Here is a 24,921-nt window from a genome sequence, read left to right as displayed (position 1 = left end):
CCCCATCCCCTCCCTCCTGCCTGTGCCCCTGGGACTAGGGGTTCAGGCCACAGGATTGTCCTGGGGGATCCCAGCCTGGAGTTCACAGGGGCCTCTGCCACTAGGCATTTGGGAGGGATGAGGCTTTGGGGCTCTTTGATGGAGATCTCTTGGATGGGGGACCCAGGAGACTCCACATAATTGGTGATATCTCTGTTTCGTGACTGGCAAGGATCTGGGAGAGTGGGGTTTCCAGAGGCTTTGGCTTTGGCTTTGTGTTACCATTCCTGTGCTACAGGAGCAGATGGGCCACTTCTGACCTCACTGTGGTGTGTGGGCATCTGGGTGGGGTCCCATGGAGAAGGGAGCCTGGAAGGGATCCAGCCTGGGGCCAGACTGTGCCTTTCTGTCCAGGCATGCTGCTGGCCATCCTGGAGAAATGTGGGGCCATCCCCAAGATCCACTCGGCCCGCGTGTCTGTGGGCGAGGGCACTGTGGCTGCTGGATACCAGGACTTCATCATCTGTGTGGAGATGTTCTTTGCAGCCCTGGCCCTGAGGCACGCCTTTACCTACAAGGTCTATGCTGACAAGAGGCTTGACGCACAAGGTAGGAGCCAGGCTCCTGGACACAATCCCAATGGGAGGAGCTCCAGAGCACCTCCTTCCCAGCATCCTACAGGCGTTGACCCCTGTCTATATTTGTGAGAGGGACCACGGTGGTGGTAGGGTAGTGGCAGACCCAGAACTACTGATTTAGTTCTGGAAGCTAAACTTATCTGTCTCTTACAGCGGGTTGCAGTGTCTATCCTTTTTTGTTTTTATTTTTATTTAAGATGGACTTGATGTGTAACTCAGACTGTCCTAGAACTTGCAATCCTTCTGCATCAGTTTCCTGAGTACTGGGATTACAGGCATGCTTTCTAAAGTTCTTAAAAAAAAAAAGAAAACCAGCTGGGTGCCTGTGACTCATGCCTATAATCCCAGCTATGTGGGAGGCTGAGATTGGGAGGATCAAGTCAGCCCCGGCAAATAGTTCAGGAGCCTCCATATCTAAAATAATAATAAAAAAAACCCAACCCTGTTTATAAGAGCCGGATTGTAATAGCTCTTAACAGCCTTCTCTTTATACTTCTAATCTTCCTTGTTAGAACAATGGTTAGCAGCCCCAGCTGTACTTGAGAATGCCGGGAAGGTTTTAATGGGGTGTGGCCCCCACCCTGGGAGCTTCTTGTGATTGATCTGGGCTTTCAGAGCTTCCTGGTAATTGGGTATTGGAAGGAGCCTAGAGAAGTAGTGGGTAGGAAGGTGGAGGGTTTGTTTCAGGAGGAGGAAGAAGCAAGAAGTACCCCAGGCTGACCTACCCAGTGAGAGGCCAAAAGGGCTGGAAAGAAGGGAACTTGCTGTCAAAGGCATCTGCCCAGTAGACCCATCGCTGTCAGCTTTTCCTAAGTGACTGGAGGCAAGAAAACCACTTCCTCAGGCCCAGATGCCCACCACAGGCCTCTGTGAGTAGTGTGGAGGGTAGCAGTGACATGCAATCACAGGGCTTCCCAGCCCACTACCTTCACTGTTCCTGCCCAGGTTGGAAAGTGGCCTTAAGATGCTTCTGCTGTACTTTGTCCTCCTGGCACACCTGCTGGCCAGGCTCTGAATTGCTGCTTTGGTCTTTGATAGTACACCTACTCTGTGCCCCATCCTCTGCCTACAGAGGCTGGCTGGCTGGTGCCCCACCTGCCCACTCCAGGCCCCCAGCAAAAATGATCTGACAAACACCCACCCAGTGTTGAGGGTTGTATCCCTTGGTTTGGCAGAGCCTCTGCCCATAGGAACACCACCTTTGGGCCTGGAGCTGGACCCCTTCCCGCCTCCCCAAGCTGTAGGCTGGGCTGTGGCAGAAACCCATTTCTATCCTTCTGGGGCTCTGTGGAGGCTCCTTGCCTCAGGTCTGGACCATCTTTCCACACACTGCTCCAGACACACCTGCCCAAGGAAGAAATACCATGGCCTACAATGTAGCCCAGCTGCTACGGGCCCGTGCCTACCTCCCTACTGGTTCAAGGCTCCCAGTCCCACCCAGCCTCTCAATATGCTGGGTACAAAACTCTCTGCTGTGTGATTCCCCCCTCTGAGCCTCCATTTCCCCAGTTGCGAAATGTAGTGAGGTTTATAAAGCCAGGGCTTCATGCAGACAGCTTCTGTCACATCTGGAAGAAGTTGGGGGTGGGGTGTCCTGGTATAAATGTGAAGGTCGAACTCTTCCCACCAGTCAGGATGACCATTGTTAGCATGACCACTGTGGGATTAGTTGTCTGTAGGCAGATGTCTCACTGGTGTTAAGGGGCAGCCAGAGTGGCCCAGTTGCCTGGGGCTGGGGGGAGGGAAGGTGTGGTGTCAGCCAGGGTCTAGGGTGGGTAGTTATTGTTCACTCAGCTGTCTCTTGTCTTCTCTATCTCTCCGGCTTCTCCCATCCCTTTGCCCTGCATTTGCCCCGGGTTTGGCCGCGGGCAGTGCCAACATACGGTCCTTACGGTAGGTCCCCCATCCCTGCACGTCTGTCATGCACGTCAGTTCTGGTCACTCACCGGCATGCCTCTCTGTAGTTCCTCTGTGTTCCTGTCTCTGCCCCACATGCACCCCCACCACCCTGGGTGGGAGAATTCAGAGGGCCTGCTTGCCAAAGGCTGCCCTTCATACAGCTTGCCTGCTTTCATCCTGGTCTCTCCTAGCATATGCCCTGCTTGGATCTAGGGCACAGTGCCCATTAGTGGGATAGCAGGACAGTTAGTGATGCTTCCGTGGCTGAGAACACAGAGGGTGGAAAGACTAAAGTCTGAGTCAGAAGTCCTGGGTCCAGAGTTGGGCTCATCCCCTACAGCTTGGCTTAGTAGCCTGGGCCATTTCTTCCCTTGGAGCCCATGGGATGCATCTTAGAGGAAATTAGAAGAAAGCATATCAGAGCAGAGAGCCCCCACCATCTCAAAGTGGGCCAGCCTGGTTCTGATGGGTATCTGGTCTGCTTCTCACACGAAAGGAGCCTTCCCCAGGTGGGAGCGTGGCTCTGTGAGCCTGGGCACATTGCCCACAGCTTGCCACTTTCTACCTGGGTCCCTTCCTGCCTGCGCATCTCAGCTCCCAGTGGTGGTTGACCTCTGCTCCCCACCCCCACCTCCACCACACACACCCACCTGGGACTCCCTGGTTGCTCGCTCTCCACTCCTGTTCCCCAGGGAATCGCTTCTTTCCTTCCCCTTCTCATGTACTGGACCTGTTCTCCATCCCAGGAGAGGATGGCTGAATGACAGCCTTAGGATGGGGATCTGACCCAGGACTAGGGGCAGGGGCTGAACAGCCTTCCCTTCTGCAGCCCTGGCCCCCACCCCACCCCCTGCCTTCTCCCCGCAGGCCGCTGCGCCCCCATGAAGAGCATCTCCAGCAGCCTCAAAGAGACCATGAACCCCCATGACATCGTTCAGGATGCCATCCACAACTTTTCCCCCGCCTACCAGCAGTACACTCAGCAGTCCACACTGGAGCCCGGGCCTACCTGGCGTGGCAGTGCCCACAGCCTGTCTCGCTCCCACAGCCTCGGTGGTGCCCGAGACAACGAGAAAACTCTCCTGCTGAGCTCTGATGATGAGTTTTAGGCACAGGCATAGATGGGGAAGGAGCTGCACTTTGAGAGGAGCAGGCAGTGTCCTCCTCTGGCCTCACAGCCAGGCCAGGAGGCAGCTGGCACAGCTTTGCCACTGTTTTTTATTTATTGGACCAGAAAAATACCACTTCCAGAGGAACGGGCAGGTGCTGCCTGCCCTTGGCGATAGCCCAGGCTCACCCATGGGCCTTCAGGAATATGTATACAGACAGGGCCAACCCTGCACTGCCCAGGCCAGGGGCAGAGGACACTGGTTGCAGCACTCATGCCCCTGCAGCCTGTCCTATGCTGGGGTCATGCTGGGACCAGCCATACCGAGGCCCAAATGCCTGTGTGGGTCACCTGCTGCAGCCTTTTAAACCCCCTTCCTACCAGAGCTGAGGCCCTTGGACCCAGCCCACTGCCCACGCCGTGCAGTACCCCAACCTGGGCTCTTCCCTGCCTGCTCCCCCTTCCCGCCTTTGTCCAATGCTAGATTTGCCTCACTCCAGGCAAGAGGAAGGAACACAGGCACTCTGTGGGCTTCCCTCCTAACCCAGGCCTGCCTGGCATGCTGCATAGATCAAAGCCAGACACCGGGGTCCCAGCTAGGAAGGGACTCGTGCCTCTGGACCTTTGCCTAGTGAAGCAGGAGGTGCTGTGCTCCTGGGTGCCCTTGCTGTGGCCACTCTGCCCACTTCCAGCCCCTTCCTCCTGGCCTGCTAAGGACAGCCAGCAGCCTGCCCACACTTGTGTCCTGCTCTTGATAGAGACTGGGGCAAAGCCCTGGCTTCCTGGCTGCTCCAGGGCTCAGGGGACACCTACCCTCCTCCCTACTCAGAGCAGTCAGCAACCTCTGCTGGTCCTGCCTCTCCTGGGGGCTCCTCCCTCCCGTTACAGGGAGAATGTCTAAGTCTTCAGATTTCAGACCAGCCCCTAGGGGAGGCCAGGAGGGACGGCCATGCAGTGGGGGGCCAGAGGTGAGAGGGGTGGTCCCAGACACCTCCCGGGTTCCCTGCCCACATAGGGCCTGGTGTTCTGCCTTGTCTGGTCCCCTAGCTGATCTCTTCTGTGCCTTAGTCATACATGAAAGCCCCCTCCCTAGCCCCTAGTCTGTCCCAGACACCCTGAGGGTGTCTCGTTAAGTTGCTGGCACTCAGGATCTTGCAGCACTGGGCCAGGTGCCCTTATGCCTCAGGAGTGGCTGGGACCACCTGTTCCTTCCTCTTATTCCCAGAGTCTCCTCCAGGGCTGGAACCCCTAGGCAGGTGGGCTCATGCCCTAGGAAGAGCCCCCAAGGCAACAAATGTTCCTATAGGCAGGGTGTTCTGGCATGGGGAGCCCAGACAGTACTTAAGTTTGGGCTGTAGTAGCCTGGAGAAGTGGATAAGGTGGAAGAAGGATATGCTCTGCCTGTGACCTTCACTGGAAGCTTTCTTTTGGTTGCTCCTAGAATGACCAGGCTCTTCCTGGGATCTCCAAGGAAGGTCCTCATGGTGCAGTTGCACCCCAGCAACTTTCCCAGCTTCCTGCCTTACATCCAGGAGGCCTGCACATGGCATGTCTCCTTCTGGCCCCATCTGGGGGGTAGGGCTGGCCAGCTGGTCCCAAGCTACCAGGAGGGCACTGACAGGTTCAGGCTGTTTGGGGAGTAGCCCTGGCTTCCTGCCACATTTGCGCTCACAAATCTGTTTCTCTGACTTGTTTTCCTTTCTCCTTCCAGGCCAAAGTGTGTTGCTGATTCCTGCTTCCCTTGGTCTCCACCTGCCCTGGCGCTTGCCCACTAACATGGTGGGTAGGGCTGGGGGGAGCTCAGTGGCAGGAACCAGTGGTCCCTGGGGGCAGGGGGGACAGAACCTGTGCCCTCCTGCTCCATCCCCTCCTCCTTCCTAGGATGCATAACCTACCTTCTCTTTCTTTTCCAGATAGAGTAGCTCTTTGTACATAAAAAATACTTGAAAAGTTAATTGTATCATGTATGAGAAGACGGAGTCCCTAGTTTTATATCTTGTCGTATGACTGCCATGAGTTCCACCAGAAAGCCGCTCTATTTTGGTCTCTGTGACATTTTAAATGCGTGACAAGTGAGCAAATAAAGTGAGGAAGATATATATATATATATATATATATATATATATAATCTCATATATATACATATATATATATATATATATATATATATATATATATATGAGATAATATAGATTGTATTGAAATCTCTTCTGCTTGTGGGTGACACTTTGTCCTTTCCTTGTGTTTGGGGGTAGGGTTGGGTGTACTGGTGGTAAGCAGGGGTGTCCACTCTCTCGTGTTTGACACATAGTATAGGCCTTGGGAGGAGAAGTTCATATTGCCAGAGACAAAAATTACATTCCAGGTCCCCCATTAGACAAAGGGGCTCCCCCTTTCCCAACCAGTTTGTCACAAGATGCTCTCCCCACCCCACAGGGCCTGCATGTAGTGGGTTGATACCTTGTTCCCCATTCTGTCAGCTGTGTAGATGGAGACTATTCTGCAGGCCATGTCCTGGGGTGGGGCGGGGGAGACCTCAGGAGATCCTCCTTGCCTTCTGGAGCCCACCCTCCATCCTGGGACCCTAGGAGACAGGAAGCCTGGGGCAAGGATACTGGGCCATGGGCACCGTCCCTCCACCCACATGCCTTTGTGGGGCCTGACCGGCTGCTGACTGAGTGCCCAGGAATGCCGCGAGGGCGGAGAATTTCCCAGCCAGGCTGCAACCTGGAAGTAAATGGCCCTCTTGTCCCTCCGGCTGCCTCCTGCTGCCCATGCCCAAGGCCTGAGCTCAGCATTTCAGGATGAAGCTCTGACAGAGTCCCAGCCTGAGGGGGGAGAAGTGTTTGAAGGCCCGGCAAGCCATGTGGTTTCGCTGTTTCCCCCACTCCAATCCTGCCCCTTCCCTGGCCTCGCCATCCCTCCCTGCCTAACCACACATGGTCCTCACCCCGGGAGTGTGTAATCGTAAACATTTATTCTCCATTAAAGCTTGCACCCTTTAGGCCCCACTATCCTTCTCGCCTGTGCCCTATAGCACCTTTATTTTACAAACAGGTAAACCCAGGCCACAGCTAGGAAAATGCACATTTGGATTTAAACCCTGATGTCCCTGACTAAAGACCGCAGTCTTCACTCTTCTTCCTGGGCCCTGAGACCTGGCAGAGAGAGGCTTGTCATGAGTGACAGGATGAGATCTCAGCTTAAGACTGGGACCTGCAGACGAACTGAGGAAGCCATTTCTCTCTCTGCCTTCCTCCCTGGGCCTTCTAAAGCAAAAGGAAAATATTTCCACCTTGACTGTAGAAAATCAGACTCAGGGGAAAGTGCTATAAAGATTTACTCTGAAATCCAGTACTTTTTCTCCCTGGGTGAGACTGTGCATTCCCTGAAGGGTGCCCAGGGAACTGAACCCTACCCCAGGGAGGCTTCTGGGCTCTCCACAGTCCCAGGCAGGATGAAATTTCAGCACCATCCTTCCTCATGCTGTCTCCACTCATCCCCATGGGCAAGAGCCAGTGAAAGGGGCACAGCCTCCCCACCCACCACAGGGTACTGACCACCCATCTCTGGCCACTCATTCAGAACACACACAAAACAGAACCCAGGACATATACTTGTCTGTGGAAAAAGAATTTGACTTTATTCAGAAAGTCTACAAAATACACAAGGCAGATAACTGGCTCACTGTAGGTCAGAAAATAAATAAATTCTGGGAGCCGGGCAGTTTTTTAAAAACTTTTTGTGGTTGCCACCCGGCTTTCCCTAAATATAAGATAAAATGTGATTTATTTGCAGTTATAAAATATAAAGCCCAGCTCAGAGCCCAGCCAGGGAGCAGGAGCTGGGCTCTGGCTGGGGAGAATAACTTAGATTCGTGCAATAAATAAACAGTGGGGAGGAGCAGCTGTGTACAGTGTTTGGGGGAGGGGCGGGCTTCCCAGGAGAAGGGCAATCAATGGCAGTGGTCAGCCCCTACCGCACAGGGGACACTCAAAGGTTGAGTGGAGTCCTTATTTCCAAGGACCCCTACTCCTGGCTTTGGGACTGCAGGCTCTGTCTCTTTGTCTTCCCATCACAGGGGTCACCTCCATTATTCCCTTTCTCTTTGGCCAGGTCCCGGACTCCCTGACTACAGGGAGAGCCCAGGGTTGAGCCAGGCCAGTTCCTTCCCTCTCCTCCTCCTGTGTCACCTTCTCTCTCCCTCTACTTCTCTTCACCTGCCTTGCAGAGAGCTGTTGTCGGGCCAGGGAGGCCCTCCTACATTTTTTTCAGTCCCACTGATCCCCTGAAATCCATGGCCGGAATCTTAAAGAGGCAGTAGTGAGAAGGCCTGGCTTTTCGTTCCAGCTCCACCCTAAGTGACATGTGGCTTTTTGGAACAGTCCTGTATGCTGGACAGCTTCCTCACCTGTTCACTGGGCTTTACTGGCCCTAAGGCTCCTCTTAGCTTTGTGAAGCCCAACACTCACAGGCCCAAAGCAGAGGTGGGAGGTGTCTTCAGTGAGCCAGCAGGACAGCCCCTTACTTTACAGACAGTGCCAGATCTAGTTCTGAATCCTTGTACTGGCACAATCCTAGCAATTCCAAAATGAGGCATGCCCTCCTTCCCCTTCTCCTGACAGCTTTTCTCTGAGTCGGTTCCATGTCCCATTCCTCCTGATTTCAGAAGGCTGGGAGCCAGGGCCCCTGGCTCCAGACGCCCCACCAACCTAACCAAGTTGCCCCTCCCCAGGGCCATAAGGTCCCAGTTTGGGGGGCTGCAAGAGGAAGATCGAGCCCGGGAAGGAAATGTGTGTGCTCACCACAGAGGTTGGTGGCCGCAGAGAAATAGGACTTGGGGGCCGAGTCAGCGCTTAGGCACTTTGGGTGGGTGGGGGCTCGGAGGGGCGTGGCTTGGGAAGGGGGCGGGGCCAAGCGGACACTAGGAGCAGCCGGCGGGGGCCGGGTCCGGGCTGGGGGCGGAGCCAGACCCAGGACCAGGCGCGGACTTAACGATGGTGATGACGCTAGCGGGCGCCACGAGCGCAGCAGGCCCACGGGCGGCGGCCACGGAGCGCGCGAAGCCCTGCAGCGCCTCGCACTTGCCGCGCAGCGCGTCGAGCTCCAGGCGCATGGCGGCGTTCTCGCGCGCCAGCTTGTCCACCTCGCGCTCCAGCTCCGACTTCTGCTTCTGCAGCTCCTCCTTCTGGCACACGCGCTTCACGCGGCAGCTGGCCGCGTAGCCGCGGTTCTTGAGCGTGCGGCGCCGCTGCTTGAGCCGCGTGACCTCCTCCGCCGAGAGCCCGCGCAGGTTCCGGTTCAGCTCGCGCACCGACAGCCCCATCAGCGCCTCGTCTGACAGGTGCGGCGTGTTCTCGCTCAGCTCGCGCTTGACCTGCGGGCGTGGGGAAACTGAGGTCTGGGGTCCCGAGTCCTGGGCTGGCGCGCGGCCCCTGCTGGGGACCGCTCCCCTCTACCCCAGTGCTCCCCAGCCACCACCTTGGCCACCGAGGTGGTTGCTGGACTTGATCCAGCGCCCACAAGGTGAGCGGGAATCCGGAAAGGGGAAACCAGCGCAAACCAGGGTCGGCACACCAAAGGAGGCCACCCCAGGGCTCGTGGAAATCTAACCAAGCGTCAAGTCCTGGACTCGGCCAGAGAAACCCAGCCCGGAAAGCACCTTCAAATGGGGAAGCAGGCCCAGTGGCGCTGAGCTGCCACTGGGGATTCGGGAACTGGAGGGGAAGTCCGGGCGTGGAGGCTCTGATTGGGAAAGGGGACCTTGGGGACCACAGCAGGACTCCTCACCTTCAGGGCTTTGTTGGACAAGGCATCCCCAGACATGTTTGCACAAGGTGCCCTCTGGCCTGCAGACCTAGGGCAGAAAGGTGCTCACAGTCACTTTGGTTCCTCTGGGTTTTCCCCCACTTAGAGTGAAATCCGCACTCCACACGTTGGCATTGAAGGCCCGTCTCAGAATTTATGCCTAGTACCTTCCTCTGACCACAGTGGTCCAGCACTGTGGCCTCCTTAAATTGTGTGGTGAGCCTCAGGGCTCTGCACTTGCTGCCCCCTTTACTATTCTATCTTCCCCTGGTGAGGCTGCATCACCCCTGTCTCTACCCAGTGCCACCTCCTATGTCACATCACCAACCCCATTTACTAGCCCTCATATGTCAACTCTTCTGCAATTCTTGTCTGCTTCCCTCCTGGTTTATGGTTTGTCTGTCCCTCCCACCCCTCCTCCACCAAAATGTAAGTCCATGAGGCAGAGGCATTGCCTGTCTTACTATGCACCATTATGCCTAATCAGTGCCTGGCATGCAGTTGGTGCTCAATAAATATGCACCAAATGAGTGGATGCCCCTCCCTCCACCTGGGGCCAGAACATAGTTTATTTATTTATTTTTAAAGACAGGGTCTTTCTATGTAGCCCAGTCTGGCCTTGAACTCTCAATCCTCCCACCTCTACCTCTTGAATGTTGGGATTACAGGTCTGAACCACCATGCTTGGCCCAAGTTTTAGATCTGATGTTTTGTTTTGCCTTTTTTCTTTTAGCTTTTCATTAAAGTATAACCTACATACAGAGAAGTGCACGAAACCTATGTACAGGTTAATGACATCCTAAAGTCCAGCCGGCATCCAATCAAGGACCAGCCTCTCAGTCCCCTCCCAAGTTGCCCTCATCCTCAACTGTGTTTTGGGAAGACTTCCAAACTGCCTGGGTTGTCTAGCAGTGGGGTTTGCCTAGCTTGGCCTAGGCAGGTGGGGCAGCCTTTCCTGGACTGATGAAGCACTGTGGGGGCTTCCTCCCCCACAGGCTGAAAGCCTCATATTCCTTCAACAACTATTTGTTGACCAGCTGTTTGCCAGCAATGTGCTTGGCACTAGGGAGGTAGAGGTGAATAAAAACTCATGGAAGGGACATTTGGGGGTCAATGGTCATTGCTCTGGGCTAGAAGAGAGCCATGTCTCAAAGGACCTTTGAAGGGACCTCTCTGTCCCCAGCTGATCTGATCTTCTACCCCCTTCACTGTAAGCCCCAGTTTCCTCATCTAACAACCCCCCTGGGGAGGGGAGGGTGGTGAGGAGCAAAGAAGGAAGAAGGAGCTAAGGAAGGAGTAGCATCCTATGAATTGTCATTAACAATGCCCAGACTGATAGAGAGCAGGGGGCAAAAGCCAGGGCCAGACCTTGGTTTCTGGAGCCATCCGTGGGGTTGACCTCATGGGTCAGCCCAGCCTCTGACACATCTGGCAGAATGCAGGTATCTCCCACAGACACTGGAGAAATACAAAGTGCACAGACCTGGTACCAAACACATTTTGGCCTTTTGGAGGGGGCTCCACTTTGTGCCTCAGTTCCCCATGACAGAGTTGGGTGTTAATCAGGTCATATCACACCTCTTTCAGTACCCTTCCATGGGTCCCGCGTCACTTGGAATAAATCGGATCATCACACAACAGCCACAAGGTACCATCCAATGCATCTCGGCACTTGTCTTTCCTCAAATGCACTGTGTGTCCTCCTCGGGGCCTTTGCGCAGCCTGGTATTCCTGTTTACAGGATAGCCCCAAACTTTCCTTCTTAACTTTGTTGGGTCTCTCTTCAAATCTCATGTTCTCTCAATTTAGATATTCTCTCTCTCTCTCTCTCTCTCTTTCTCTCTCTCTCTCTCTCACACACACACACACACACACACACACACACACACACACAGACACACAATGCACACTGCCTGTTTCCCTTTCCCTACCTCACGTTTCTTTTTTTTTGGTGGGTTGGGATTTGAATTCAGGGCTTTGGGCTTGCAAAGCATGTGCTCTACCACTTGAGCCACACCTCCAGTCCATTTTGCTCTGGTTATTTTGGAGATAGAGTCTTGCGAACTATTTGCCCAAGCTGGCCTGGACCTGCGATCCTCCTGATCTCAACCTCCCAAGTAGCTAGGATTTCAGGCCACTGGTGCCCCACCCTACCTCACGTTTCTTGACAGCACTTTCACTGTATGGAAGCATTGCCACTCACAGACATGTCTCCCCAGAACTTAGACAGTACCTGGCCAGAACAGATTCTCAAGTGCTAGTTGTTGAATTCTAGAATGACTCAGGCCAAGGTGGGGACAGTCCATGGCTTCTCAGGAACCCCCAGCTCCTCCTGGCCCACACAGTCAGGGGGTTGGCAGCTCAAAGGGAAGGAAGGAGTGGGACAGGAACGGGAAGTTGGCAATTCAAGAGATTCCCCTGGCAGAGTGGCCCTGGGGCCAGGAGGGTCTCAGCTGTCAGGCCTGGGTGTAGTGGTGCACCCATGCCAGCCTGTAATCCCAGCACTTGAGAGGTTAAGGCAGGATGATCATGAGTTTGAGACCAGCCAGGTGTACATAGCAAGTTGGAGGACTGCCTGGGTCTGTGCACTCTGTATTTCTCCAGTGTCTGTGGGAGATACCTGCATTCTGCCAGATGTGTCAGAGGCTGGGCTGACCCATGAGGTCAACCCCACAAATGGCTCAAGCAGACCCCTCCCTGTCTCAAAAATAACAAGGGCTGGGGGTGTGGCTGAGCACCTGCCTAGCAAGCACAAACCCCAGGACTGCCAAAACAATAAAAACCTACCAGGTTTCTTATGATATGGCTGGGGAAAAGCTGCAGCCTGAGCCCCAGGTCAGGAATCAGAGTTCTCGATGTCCTGTGTTGATCCTGGGTGGGGCAGGGGGTCTGCTTCACAGAGCGCACTCCTGAGCTACAGCTCTCATGGCTGAACATGCAGGCTTATCCTGGGCTCTGGCATCAGTTTCTCTATCTGTCTCAACAACCCCTGAGGGACTGAGGCCCTGGCTGCTCACCTAGCTCTCCTTGGGGGCCTCCATGCCCTGCCTGCATCAGACCTGTCTGGACAAATCACATGGAACCTCTCAGCTGGCCTGACTTTTCACAGATGCCACCTGGAGACATTCACAAGCTACCCTCACCAAACCCACCCTGTGATGCAGCCTCTTAAAGGGCCACCTGCCCCACCCACCCTATCTGCTCCTCAGCAACTGCAGGACCTGTCCCCCATGTGAATCTGACATGGTGCCTCTGCCGGCTCCCTACCATCTTGAGGACAGAGTCCAGATGTGCATGTGGCAGTCAGACCTTGCATGTCCAGCGCCTTGAATGTCACCCCATTTCCTACCCCCCCCCACCTCCGTTCTGCCTTCAGCCACAAGGAATTTCTTTCACTTCCTCCCACCCGCGCTTTCCTGTCTCTGGACCACCTCCCACCTGGTGACATTTTTGTCTTTTCCTCCCCCAACTCTCAGACTCCTGCTCATCCTTCTGCCTGGTGCAGATGTCTCCTCCAGGAAGCCCTCCCTGACTCCTAGGTCATGTTAGATGACCCCTTCCTCTCCTCCAGGGGTTGCAATGGACTTGTTCCTTGTCTCCCTCCACGAGATGGCTGAGTCAGTCTCAGGCACTTGAGGCTGCTCAGCTCAGGGCCTGGCAGGGGCAGGATGCATTTTTGGGGTAACAGGAGGGAGTGAATCATCTGACATGATCACACAGATGGTCAACGTCCCAATCAAGTTCCGAGCCCCAACCCCGTGGAATAACGTCTGAGAGAAAAACCTCATGGCCCTGTCTCCAGCTCTTCCTCCCTTCTGCCTCCTGGCTTCCCCTTGGTAGAGACGTCCAGATGCAGAAGAACACGAAGGGAGAGGAAGGAGGCTCCAGTGGGGTGTGGGAAATAGGGAAAGGGCCTGGCTTGGGAGACAAGCCCGAGTTTGAATCCCATCCTCATTTTCTCCAGGCTGTGTGACCTTGGCAGAGCCACTCCACCTCTCTGGGTCTCTGCTTTCCCCTCTATAGGATGGGACTGCGATACCTGCCTCTCACAGTTTTGGTGGCAGCACGTCGTATGAACAGTGAACACTGGGAGGTTGTTCAAATTGCTGAGTGTTCGGGAGTCTGGTCTTGTTCTGACTCAGCTTCTCTGGGCTGGCCAGGGTCACGGTAGGAAAGGCCTCTAGAGGTCATCTTGCCCTGCCTCCTTACTTTACTGAAGAGAAGGTAGAGACCCAGAGAGTAACACCACTTGCCTGAAGTCACACAGCAGTTGACTGTGCGGATGGGGAGGAATTCTGAACACCTGTCAAGGTGCAGGGCTGAATCTTGATCCTTTGACATTGATATCTCCCTGGTCCTCCGGACAGTGCTGTGAAGTAATACCCAGAGAGGGCAATGCAATAGTTCAGGGTCACAGAGCCAGCACAGGGTAGAGTCCAGGACTGAAAACACACTGAGCCATGTGCCTCCACACAGTATAGGCCTGCAAGAGCCTCTTCTCTGGGCTCTGTTGCCTCACCCTTGTGACTTGCCAGTCTCCAAAGCCCCCTGGCTCCGATATGCCAATGTGCATTAGGCCTGCCAGGTATAAGATATGCAAGGGCCACCAAATATCCAGGCTCCCTTGCCAGCTGTTTGGGGAACCAGGGTAGTGAGTGATGCCTGGGTGTTCTGGGTTCCACTGAAAGACCACATGGGAGAGGGGAGCCTCTCTCTGCGCAGGTCAACTGAGAGCCTGTTGGGTGCTGGGTGTTGATTACAGGGTGCTGTGCCTAATGCAGAGCGTTGGCAGAACACCCTGGTTTCTCGCAAGTCAACTGTCCTCTCTGGGCCATGGTCTCTTCAGTGGGGGGTGATCATAATAGCATTTGTGTACAAAACACAGTTGCTTAGATAAGACTAGGAATTGCACACAGCTCATCCCACTCACATCACCCTCCCTCTGCTCTCGGCACAGACATCACTAACCAATCACAGCACCTACTCCCAATGAGGTGGGAGACAGCCTCGGGGATCTTTCTCAACACAGCACTGATTTCCACTGAGCCCGGACACGACTTCAGAATCCTTCTCAACACAGCCCAAGGGGTGGGACTGGTGGTCATCCTTCTTGCAGACCAGGCTGCCGCTGGCTGTGACTGTAAGCTGCTCTTCCTTTTCTTCTCCATGCCCCCCATCCTAGCCTTCGCCTCCTCAGCCCTCAGCTATATCCCAAAAGTCAGCAGAGGCCCTCATTTGCCCAGGAATGTCCTAGCTCAGCAGTCAGCCAGTCAAAGAGGGACCATCACGGGAGGGGGGACTTTCTCATCACCTCAGGCTTTTGGTCTCTAGCTGCAGGCCAGGACTCCTAGGATGCAAGCCCAGGGGTCTGGGGTCCTCCATCATCACCAGTCTGCCTAGCCCTGGGGCCCCACCTCTCTCAGCCTCTCATCTCTTGGAAATCGGCAGAGCTGACCTCCAGGCCTGAGCGTCCTAACTGTATTTGGAGGCCCAGAGAGTGTGCTTATTCCTGGGGGATGACAGCTACCCAGTCAGGGCCACAGCCCTCCTGCTCACCCTCCCTGGCCCCTCAGTCCAGTCCAGAGACATCCTACAGACACCCCGCCCCTGCTGGCCTGAGCTCCTCTCTGGCTGCTGAGCCAGCCTCTTGCTCAGTGAGGACAGAGGGAAAAAATGTGTTTGCCTGGGTCTTGGCAGCTAGCACAGGGGCGCCTCCTCCCTGCTGGAAGGGAGCAAGGCTGGGAGAATCAAGCTGCGCAGTTCTGCCACCCACACGTTTGCTGTGTGATTTCAGGCATGTCATGCTCTCTCTCTGGGCCTCGGTTTCCCAACGTGCTAAAGCCTAAGGTACCACCCAGTAATGACATCTCTGAGCTGAGTGTCAGATTCTGCCCCAGAATAGAGCTCCAAGATCACCAACATTTAAGGAAGGGAAAGGAAATCAGGGAAGGCTCCCTGAAGGCATGAGAACACAAATACTGGGATTGTCAGCCCTGACCACCCCCTCTTCTCCACCTGCACAGCCAGGGGCCACTTCCTTTTTTGACTGCACCAAGACCACAGCCGCCTCGCTCTCACTGGCCTCTAGTCTTGCTTACCTCTACGAAGCTCCAACCCTAAGAGGGTCAGTGGGATCATGACCATGATTGTCACCTTTTGAGACCCTGCACTGCTGGCCTCCATGCTGTGTGTGTGTGTGTATGAGGTATCACCTGGGCCCTTTTCATTTTAGGGAGCCTCCTTCAAGAATCCTACACCCCAAGACCTGGCTTTCTACTTCCCAGCATCCCTAGGCTTTTTCCTTCACAAGCTATGGCATTCTTCAACAACATGGATCCAGTACTCATTTCTTCAATCATCAAACATTCAAGAAGCACCTATTCTGCACCAGGCTCTGTGCTGGGCTCTGAAGGACCAAAGGAGGATTGCAGCCCTTGCTCTCAGTGGCTTCACAGACAATCACCACTCCACCAGACTCTGCTCACTAGTTGCCTCCTCAGGGAAACCGTCCGTGGTTGTCCCAAGTTCGAACACTGTTACATACTTTTTTGCCAGCGTTACTTCCCCTCATGCCACACATCTCAGCGGAGGCTTTGCATTTAGTTCTGTGGCTCTCCTTTGTATTCCCCTGCTCAGCTGTAAGCTCCCTTCCCAGGGCAGCCTCCACATCTGGTTGCCCATCATCTCATCCCCAGCATCCAGCCCACCACAGGCGCTCAAGGGCAACGCAAGACTAAAAGTATCCGCTAGCGGCCATGCTGGGTCCTGGACCCTAGTGGACCTGCAGGGTGTCAACAGGAGGTTGAACTCTCCAATGCTAACTTTTCACCTGCGACTGAGCCAACCAGCCACTTCCCCTCACCCACTGACCCCTAACCCTATTGGGGGATATTTCCTGCCCAGCCTTGAGGATGGGCTCCTCTGGTTCCTGTGCTCCTGCCACCCCCGCCCGTTACTCAGACTCCACACACAGCTAACTCCTGGCCTAGCTGTTGGCTCCGCTTTCCCATGGTTCCCCTATTCCACCTCCCATCCTGCCACCTGGAAGGTTGACTGGCTCCTGCTGCAGATGGGGATAAAAGATCATTGGCTCCCCACCTTGCAAGCTCAGTTGCCCCTGTGTGATTCCATAGCCCTATGGAAAGGATGGGATGGGGAAGTTGGAGTTGGATCATGAAATTCCTTGCCCAGCAAGGAATCCTTCAGGCTGCTGAGACAAGCAGGTGCTTTCAGTAGGGTTCATGGCTGGGTAGGACTAGGTCTTCCCTGTCTCTCATTTATCAATCCTTGGTGCAAAAAACCACCAATGCCTCTTGCCTGGTGACCCTGCCTGGCCCAGGGTGAGGACTCAGGTTTACCAGCTGGTCCAGTCCTTAACCAGTCTATGGGGTCCAGCAGTCCAGGCATAGGTCCAGTCTAACTAGTCCCACCTGTGAACTGAAACTACCATGAGGGTGGCAACCAACCCCACCCCGTCTCCGGACCCAGCAGGTGCAGACTCTAACCCTGATCAGCCTGGAGTACACACGAGGGAACTAATCTGGGATCCTTCAGACCCTGACCTCCACCTCAAAGTCTCTGGCCCTTTCTTTTTCTCCTGAGACTGAAGGAATAGACAGTGCTGGGAAGAACAAATCCCAAGGGTGTGTTCTCCCTAGGGGACCGGAAAACCTGGAAACAAGGACCTGGGCTCCAACCCACTTTGTTACCAGATCCACCAGGGGGCCACGTGAAGGGTGGCTCCGTCACCTTACTCCCAGCTCAGCTGGGTGGGGTTTTTGATACCTCTGTCCTATTCCTTGGCTTCAGTTGCAGGCCCTGGGCGGGTGACAAACACTGGGCTCACATGGCTACAGCCCTGGGAAACTCCGGAGAGAGCAGGGGCCAGGCAGTCCTAGCTGGTGGGAACAGCCCAGACGAGAATTTCCAGACCGTGTGTCGTGTGACCACGGACTGGACAGCTTCCTTCACTCGGGTCCTTATTCCGCATTTACCCCTGTGGACGCCCGGGGCACACCCTCTGCAAGGTACACACCGCTAGTGTCAGGCTCTAGGGAGCGCGCGCGGGCGGGGACACACACGCACAAGGAACACCGCGCGCGCACGCACCCGGCAGGATACCCAGGACGCTCGCCAGGGAACACACACGCACGCCCGCCGCCCTCGGACGTAAACAAACCGCGCACACACGGCCAGCGGGCACCGGTCCAGGGACTGTTCTCACCGAGTCACGTACGTGCAAACACCGCCCTCGCCCCCGCCTGGGCGGACGCTGACGCTCGCCAGCCCGCGCTGCCCCTTCCTCCCGGCTCCGCGGCTCCCCGGCCGGCGCCAGGGGGAGGAGGGCCCGTCCCCACCCCCACCCCACCCCTCTGGCTTTGGCCGGGTCTCGGTCCCACCCCGACCTGCTTCCCTTCCCCCCCCCAACCCCCGGTCCTAGCGATGGAAACATGCGATCACCGACGGAGCGGGCCCGGAGACCAGCCCGGGCACGACCTCGAGATGCGGAAACCCTGCCGCCCGGGGGTTCCGCGCCCGATCCCCGTCCCTCAACAGCGCTCCTCACCCGCTCACGGCCCGCTAGGCCTGCCTGGGACCCCTCGCTCGCGTGCGCCTTCACTGCTGTCCTGGCGGCTGTCGCGGTGGTTGTCCCAGCCCGCGCCCTGGTCTGTCTTCCCCTCCGCTCCGAACCGCACCAGACTTCAGGGAGCGCCGCGCGGAGTTTTGTTGTGGGGCGGGCGGCTCAGGGGGCCGGAGCTGCACGGAGTTGTAAAGCGAGCTTCCCGGAATTACTCACTCACAGGATTCCTTTCATTCATAAAAACCCAGTCATGCGGTGACGTCATCGCCCCGCCCTCCCCTGGGCCCAGAGCAGCCACCCGGTACCTCGATCCCGCCCCCGACCAGGCCCCTCCTCGGAGGCCCCGCCTCTGGCAAGCTCCGCCCCCGACCAAGCCCGGCCCCAATAAGGCTCCGCCCCAAAAGCCATCGCCGTCCTGGTAACCGTCAGGGTTCTCAGCGGAGGTTTCAGAGGCAGCCGGATGCGTTCACGTGACACCTCGCGAGAGCCACGTGAGTGGAGGTGTCATTTTCTTTATTTTACAGTCTGTAGTACAGTCCCGGGCCTCTTTTCCTTTCGACCTACACCCTCTGCCTGGATGATCTCATCCAGACCCGTGGTTTTAAATGCCGTCGATATGCCTGTGAGCCCCGGATTTGTATTTCCATATCGACAACTTCCGTGAGTTCCGGACTCTAGCCAGCTTCCCACCCCGCACCTCCACGTGGGTGTCAAATGGGACTGCAAATACCAATCGGCCAAAATCCCACTCCTTTGCGCTACCCCTACCTTTGCTTTTCCCAACCACGCCCATCTCAGTGGTCCAAACCTTCTCTGTTCCTCTTTCTCTCTTCCTCATCCTACATCATGAGCCAGGCTAGCCTTGCCTCCATAACTCTGCTGCATGGGACCACTTCTCACCACCAGTCCTGCCATCTGGTCCAGGTACCATCAGCTTATCTGGAAAATGGGCACCAGACTTGCCACTTTGCCCCTTAAAGGGTTCATACAACAGCTGATGTTCTCTAAACAAAGATCAGATTGTTAAGCAGCTACTTGGGAGGCTGAGGCAGACTCCCAAGGATTTGGGGCCAACCTGGGCAACATTGTAAGGCTCTGCCTCTTAAAAAGAAAAATCAGATTGTTGTACACACTCCTTCTAGCTCAGCCCTCTTAGTGGCATCCCTTTACCTCATACTTCTATATAGAATATATAAATTGCTTCTCCTCTTAGCTTACAGGGCTCTAGCCATTGGCCTCACCACTGCCACTCTCCCTCACTTACTCTCCAACCACACACAAGTCCATTCCTGCCACTGGCTATTTGCATACACTGTTTTCTTTTCTGTCCACTTGTCTGGTTCTTCCTCACCTTTCAGATCAACTCCAATGGTGGATCTTTCCTGACCTCCCTGACTACAGGAGTCTTTACCTACGAAATTTATTCATATGTCACCTTGATGTCTAAGATAATACTTTATGCATTTGCCTACTGCTTGTTGTCTGTCTTCCCCTACCAGAATAGTTTTGCAATGTAGGGCTTTACCTCATTCACTACTGCATGTGCAGTGCCTCGGATGCTGCTTGGCACATAGTAGAGCCACGATGAATGCATGTTGAAGAATAAATGTATGGAGGCTCAGAGAGGTAAAGTGACTTGGCAAAGTCATTCAGCTACGAAGTCTGAGAACTGGAATTTGAACCCAGATGTTTGGGGGGTAAGCTCCAACCAGAGGAGGAGGGCAGCATAGATGGGAGGCAAAACGGGGGAGGGTTGCAGTTCGTTCTCCTCTGCCTTTGCTGTGGCTTCGTGGAGTGCCATCACCCCAGTGGCCACCACTTCTGCAAAGCTGATGTCACCCCACTTATTCTGCTGGGCATAAGACCTCAGGCTCCTCTCCTTGGTGCAGTGTAATTGATCTCAGTACTCTTGTGAGGTTTTCCTATCTTTGGTCCTCCCTTACCTGGCATTGTGACATCTATCGCTTCCCTCCTAATGGCCTTGGATTTTATATGCCATGGCCCACTAATGCCCCAAGTGACCAGGTGTTGAGCCAGCTTTCTCTTGCACTCAGACTAGTACCCCAAACCAATTGCTTACTGCCCCCTCACTTGCATAGCTGAGAGCCCCTCAAGTTACCTCTTGGGTACCGAAGTTCTCAATTCTAGAAAGAGCATAATTGTGAGTTGTCTTCCTCTCCCCCATTTTCTGATCTGTTCAAGAGCTGAGGCCATGCCTGGCACATAGGAGGTGCTCAACTAGGCCTGAATCCAGTGGACCCAAACAGCCCTCTGGGACACCTTGCTGCCTAGATCTCACCTCCATCCTCAGCCTAGCAGAGAAGGGTCTGAGTGCTTCATTATCTACCCTGCAGGAACTGCTTCCCACAGACATGGCCCCCTTTCTGGTCAAGGTCAAGGATTAAGTGCAATGTTGAATTTAAAAGTGGGGTGGGGGTTCTGTGACTGGCCAAATCTGGGACCATTTCAGCATCCAAATAGATCATGGTAACAAGGGGTTGTAACCTCAAGTAGAAGGAGTGACAGAATCAGAAAATGACCATCAGGCTGGGCATGGCACATGTCTGTAATTCCAGCACTGGGGAGGTTCAGGCAGGAGTACCATGAGTTTGAGGTCAGCCTGGGTCATAAAATAAATAAAGAAAGAAATAAAGAAAAGAAAAGAAAATGACCATCAGGCCACTGCAGTAATAATGTATTACATAAGGAATCATCAGATACATATGAAAATTTGATGAGAAGAAAGATGTTTGCATAGTTTCAAGACAATTCTTAATTATGGAAGAAAAATAACTCTGAAGAAGAGAAATTTGGAAGACCCGACCTTTACTAAGTGATCAAAGTTAGTGTCACCAGCAATAGGACAAATGGACCCGAGATTGGTTAGATAGTAGATTAGAGTACTGTATTGATGTCAATTTGGGGTTTTGTTGTTGTTGTTTTCTTTTTTCTTGGCAGCACTGGGACTTGAACTCAGGGCCTCACACTTGCTAGGCAGGTGGTCTACCACTTGAGCCACTTCACCAACCCTGTTTTTGTGTTGGGTATTTTCAAAATAGGGTCTCATGTACTATCTGCCCTGGGCTGGCTCCAAACCACAATCCTCCTAATTTCTGCCTCTTGAGTAGCTAAGATTACAGGTGTGAGCCACAGAGCCCAGAAGTTTTCTTATTTTGTTGATTGTTCTGTGGTGATGTAGGAAAATGCCCTTGATTTTAGGAAATACACATTGGAGCATTTAGGGGTAAAGGGGCCTCATACCTGAATTTATTCTAAAATGGTTCAGAAGGAATTCGGACATACAGAGAAAGACCGTGTAAGAACACATGGAGACAGTAGCCATCTGCAAGCCAAGGAGAGAGGCCTCAGGAGAAACCAACCCTGCCTACACCTTGACCTAAGAAATGAATTTCTGTTGTGAAAGCCCACAGCTGTGTTTTTTTGTTATGGCAGCCCTAAACAGAAGGAGGATATTATAAAGCAAATGTGATCAAATATTGACATGTGAGCAATCTTAGTGGAGAACATACACAGATCACCATTCTTGCAATTTTTCTTTAAATCTGAAACTATATCATAATGAAAAAAATTTAAAGCAGAGACTATCACATTTGTCTGTCAGGTGGGATCCTGGCCCACCTCTCACCAGCTGACCTCACTCTGTGCTATAAGCTGACTTACTGCCTGCTTCTGGACAGTAAAACAATGTCTTGTGTTTACATTTACCAACTTTTGGCACCGTGCGTAGTATGTAACAAAAGACCCAGAATATCAATACAATAATATAATAAAATTTTTTAAAAGATCAATAATATTGGGCCAGACAGAAATGAGTCCTCTAGTGCACTCCCTCAGAGAAACCTGCTTGTCCCATGGGTAGTTGACTTTAGTCACACCAAGTTAGGGATGACCTCACCCTGCCGAGAGGCCTCACTTGCCACCAACAGGGAGGCACTTTGTTGCTAGTTTCTAGAGAGGGAGCCGCCCTCTGTCTGCACAGTCCCATAGAACTGTAATTGGTCCAACAGGTCCTTGTTCACCTGCCTATGTCGAGGGCAAGGGGCAAACCACCAAGTAGTGCCCCACCAGTTCCCATGGGACTGTTGCCCAAAGCGGGAGCCTCATTTGTGAAAGGTATTTCGTAGCAGGGATGGGCTAAACCCAAGAGCCATCCAGGCTCTACAGCTTGGATTGCACCCCTGGCTGATCCTTGTTGGTGACAGTTGTCTCTCTGGGCCTCAGTTGCCCCCTGCAGACAGGGTGCAGGACTAGGTCAGTGGATTTCAAACACTCTGAAGCCATACTAAGCCTTCTTCAGATAAAGGTCACCTCTGCAGCTGTCCCTCACTGGAAAGTAGCCAGAAGCTATAATGCTGGGGAGGACAGCCAGGATGGCTTTAGAAGCTCCTTCCTTGGGGGGCAGGGAGGCTGGGGATGTAGCTCAAGTTAGTGGTAGAGTGCTTTCCGGGCATTTGAGATGCCCTGGGTTCCATCCCCAGCACAGGGGTGGGAGGCTTTCCCAGTGAGATGCTCTCTGGTGGCCCTGAGATCTGATTTCCAGATCTCTCGAGCTCCTGTCCCTCAAGATTTCTCTGCCCCCTCCTTGGCAGGCAGCCATCCAACACTGGGCCAGGTCCCATGTTTCCATGGGTCCCTCTGCTGGGTGGGAGTGATGCCACAGGAACCATTTCAGCATCTTCTGACACCTTGCCTTGCTCAGAAAGTTCACCCATCACAGGCCTCACACCAGTTTCTTCCCACTGGTAATTAGTAATAATAATATATTATCATGCTGTTAATGAGACACTTCCTTTGTACCAGGCATTGTGCTAAGGGTCCATGACCCTTTTGCATGTTACATATTTTTCCAGTTCTATTCTCTTACTGCCACCAAACCATCCCCCATCAAATGGTCTGTACGGAGATCACTGTCACTGTCTTTAAAATTCCACTTTCCCTTCTCGTAAAGGCAAGAGGAGAGGTGCTCACAGATGGTCACCCTCTCAGTGCTGAGGGAACAGGCAGAGACTAGGCTCACCAGCCATCTGGGGATGGAGGATGCCTGGTCCACATGTGTGGCGCTCTTAGTAGCTGACTGCCCTCAACCCTCGCCCCAGTCTTACCAGTTAGGTGTTATCGTCTCTGTGTCTTGACAAGGTGAGAGACTGACCAAATACCGCACAGCTCATCCCTGCCAGAGGACTTGAACTTGGGCCAGTTGGAGTCAAAGGCTATGCTGTCTCCCACTGCCCTCAACAGGAATAACCCTCAGGACTTTGTGGGGAGAGGTACTTCCCAGTAGCTGCCCCAAACCATGGATGGTACCGAACTCTGTATTAGCTATATTTCTTCTTATATATCTACACCTATGATAAAGCTTAGTTTATAAATTAGACATAGTAAAAGATTAACAATAATGACTAAAAAAGAACAATTACCATGCTGTGGTAAGGTCTCTCTCCCGAACAAGTCAAGACAAATGCTTTTGTGTGTGTGTGTGTGTGTGTGTGTGTGTGTGGTACTGGGGTTTGAACTCAGGGCCTACACCTTGAGCCACTCCACCAGACCTTTTATTGTGATGGTTTTTTTTTTCAAGATAGGGTCTCGGGAACTATTTGCTAGGGTTGGCTTTGAACTTCTGCCCTCCTGTTCTTTGCCTCCTGAGTAGCTAGGATTATAGGCGTGAGCCACCAGCAGCTGGCAAATGTTAATTTTTTCAGACTACAGTTGGTCGTGGTAACCAAAACCATGTAAAGCAAACCCATGGATAAGGGATGCTACCATACTGCACTAATTCCAGTTTTATTCCACTCCCCATCTTTTTTTTCTTGAGAAATATTTCCCTCTGATAGCTCCAATGACAGCTTTAGTGTCCCTTAGCTGAAATGCTTGGGAACAGAATGATTTCAGATTTCTGATTTGGGACTATTTGCATTTACATAATGAAATCTCTCTAGCATGGGGCCTGAGGCTGAAAACAAAATTCATTTATATTTCAAATACATCTTATACACATAGCCTGGGGCAATTTTGTAAATATTTTGTAAAATATTTTTAATGTACCTGCATTTTCTGCCAGTTACCTCAAGTCAGCACTCAAAAAGTTGGATTTTGGATTTTGGATGTTTAAATAAGAGGTGCCCAGCCCATACTTGGGTAGCTGTCATGGCTAGTCTGAGTCCTTTCTATGCTGGATCCTGGCAAACCCTAACCTGGGTGCTAGCATTTCACCTGGGCTACAGCCATGCTAAGCTGTCCTTGTCAGTCCCCCAGGCCCTCAGAATTCCTAGGGGCCTTCTTGCAAGAATATGTACCTTGGCACCTCATGCTAACTCCCATTCAGCCCCACTCACCTGCCACCTCAAGGCTCAGCCTCAGCTCCCTGCACCACCTTTCACCCCCAAGCCACTGTAGAAGCTGCCCTGTGTCTTCCGCAAACCCACCCCTCCCCGTTTCCAGTCCCTCGTGCCCACATCCCAGCCCCATCCTCTCCCTCACCAAAATGGCTGTCATTGCTAACAAATGCCCTGAACCCCACTTTTCACTCCTCCCTCATCTCAGCCCCCACCCCTGTTTTTTCCTCCCTTTTATGACCTCACTCAAGTCATCTCCACTCCCTCCCTCCTGACCCATCACAGCCCTGGGTGCTGTCCAACAAGGGAGCTCTTGCTGAGGTCTCCGGCCATCTCTTCATTGCTAAATCCAGGGTCTACCTTCAGCCCTAATCTGTCCCCCTTTTCACTTCTCAGCTCTTTTAGAAACCATCATTTTCCCTTGGCTTCAAAAGCTCCATCCCTCCCCCAGCCCCCAGGCCTCTGGTCCCCATCTCTGCTCCAAGTGCCATCTGAAGCAGATGACTGCCAATCTCTGTGCTCAGCTGTTCCGGCATGTGCAGCTCAATGTTGTCA

The 24,921-nt window shown here is 53.5% G+C and overlaps 3 protein-coding genes across 13 annotated transcripts in view; 2 read left to right on the top strand and 1 right to left on the bottom strand.

The window, feature by feature from the left end:
* Positions 1-5,749, top strand: part of Tmem184b (transmembrane protein 184B) — a 47,534-nt gene extending 41,785 nt beyond the window's left edge. For 5 of the 9 annotated variants that reach the window (XM_074084469.1, XM_074084470.1, XM_074084468.1 and 2 more), the window contains 3 exons: positions 394-588; positions 2,490-2,510; positions 3,384-5,479. In XM_074084469.1, the coding sequence (XP_073940570.1) occupies positions 394-588; positions 2,490-2,510; positions 3,384-3,625 (458 nt within the window). In that variant the 3' untranslated portion in view covers positions 3,626-5,479. The other 4 variants (XM_074084473.1, XM_074084467.1, XM_074084471.1 and 1 more) reach the window with 3 other exon arrangements.
* A 1,492-nt stretch (positions 5,750-7,241) lies between these two features.
* Maff (MAF bZIP transcription factor F) lies at positions 7,242-18,237 on the bottom strand. 3 transcript variants are annotated; one of them, XM_074084475.1, is made up of 4 exons: positions 17,999-18,237; positions 13,686-13,801; positions 9,415-9,481; positions 7,242-9,001 (listed from the first exon to the last, which is right to left on the bottom strand). In XM_074084475.1, the coding sequence occupies exons 3-4, from the start codon at positions 9,448-9,450 to the stop codon at positions 8,549-8,551; spliced, it is 489 nt and encodes a 162-aa protein (XP_073940576.1). In that variant the 5' UTR covers positions 9,451-9,481; positions 13,686-13,801; positions 17,999-18,237; the 3' UTR covers positions 7,242-8,548. The 3 variants fall into 3 exon arrangements, with proteins under 3 accessions (XP_073940576.1, XP_020028887.1, XP_073940577.1); XM_020173298.2 differs by lacking the exon at positions 13,686-13,801; XM_074084476.1 differs by lacking the exons at positions 13,686-13,801; positions 17,999-18,237 and adding an exon at positions 10,801-13,679.
* A 173-nt stretch (positions 18,238-18,410) lies between these two features.
* Positions 18,411-24,921, top strand: part of Pla2g6 (phospholipase A2 group VI) — a 63,496-nt gene continuing 56,985 nt past the window's right edge. The window contains exon 1 of the mRNA XM_074084465.1: positions 18,411-18,504. The gene's annotated coding sequence lies outside the window, so the exon portion shown is untranslated. The remainder of the gene's footprint in view (positions 18,505-24,921) is intronic.

This window comes from Castor canadensis, chromosome 8 (genome assembly GCF_047511655.1).
Source record: "Castor canadensis chromosome 8, mCasCan1.hap1v2, whole genome shotgun sequence".
Taxonomy (NCBI): domain Eukaryota; kingdom Metazoa; phylum Chordata; class Mammalia; order Rodentia; family Castoridae; genus Castor; species Castor canadensis.
Note: the sequence above shows the minus strand (reverse complement) of the source record. Positions and strands in the feature narration are given on the sequence as shown.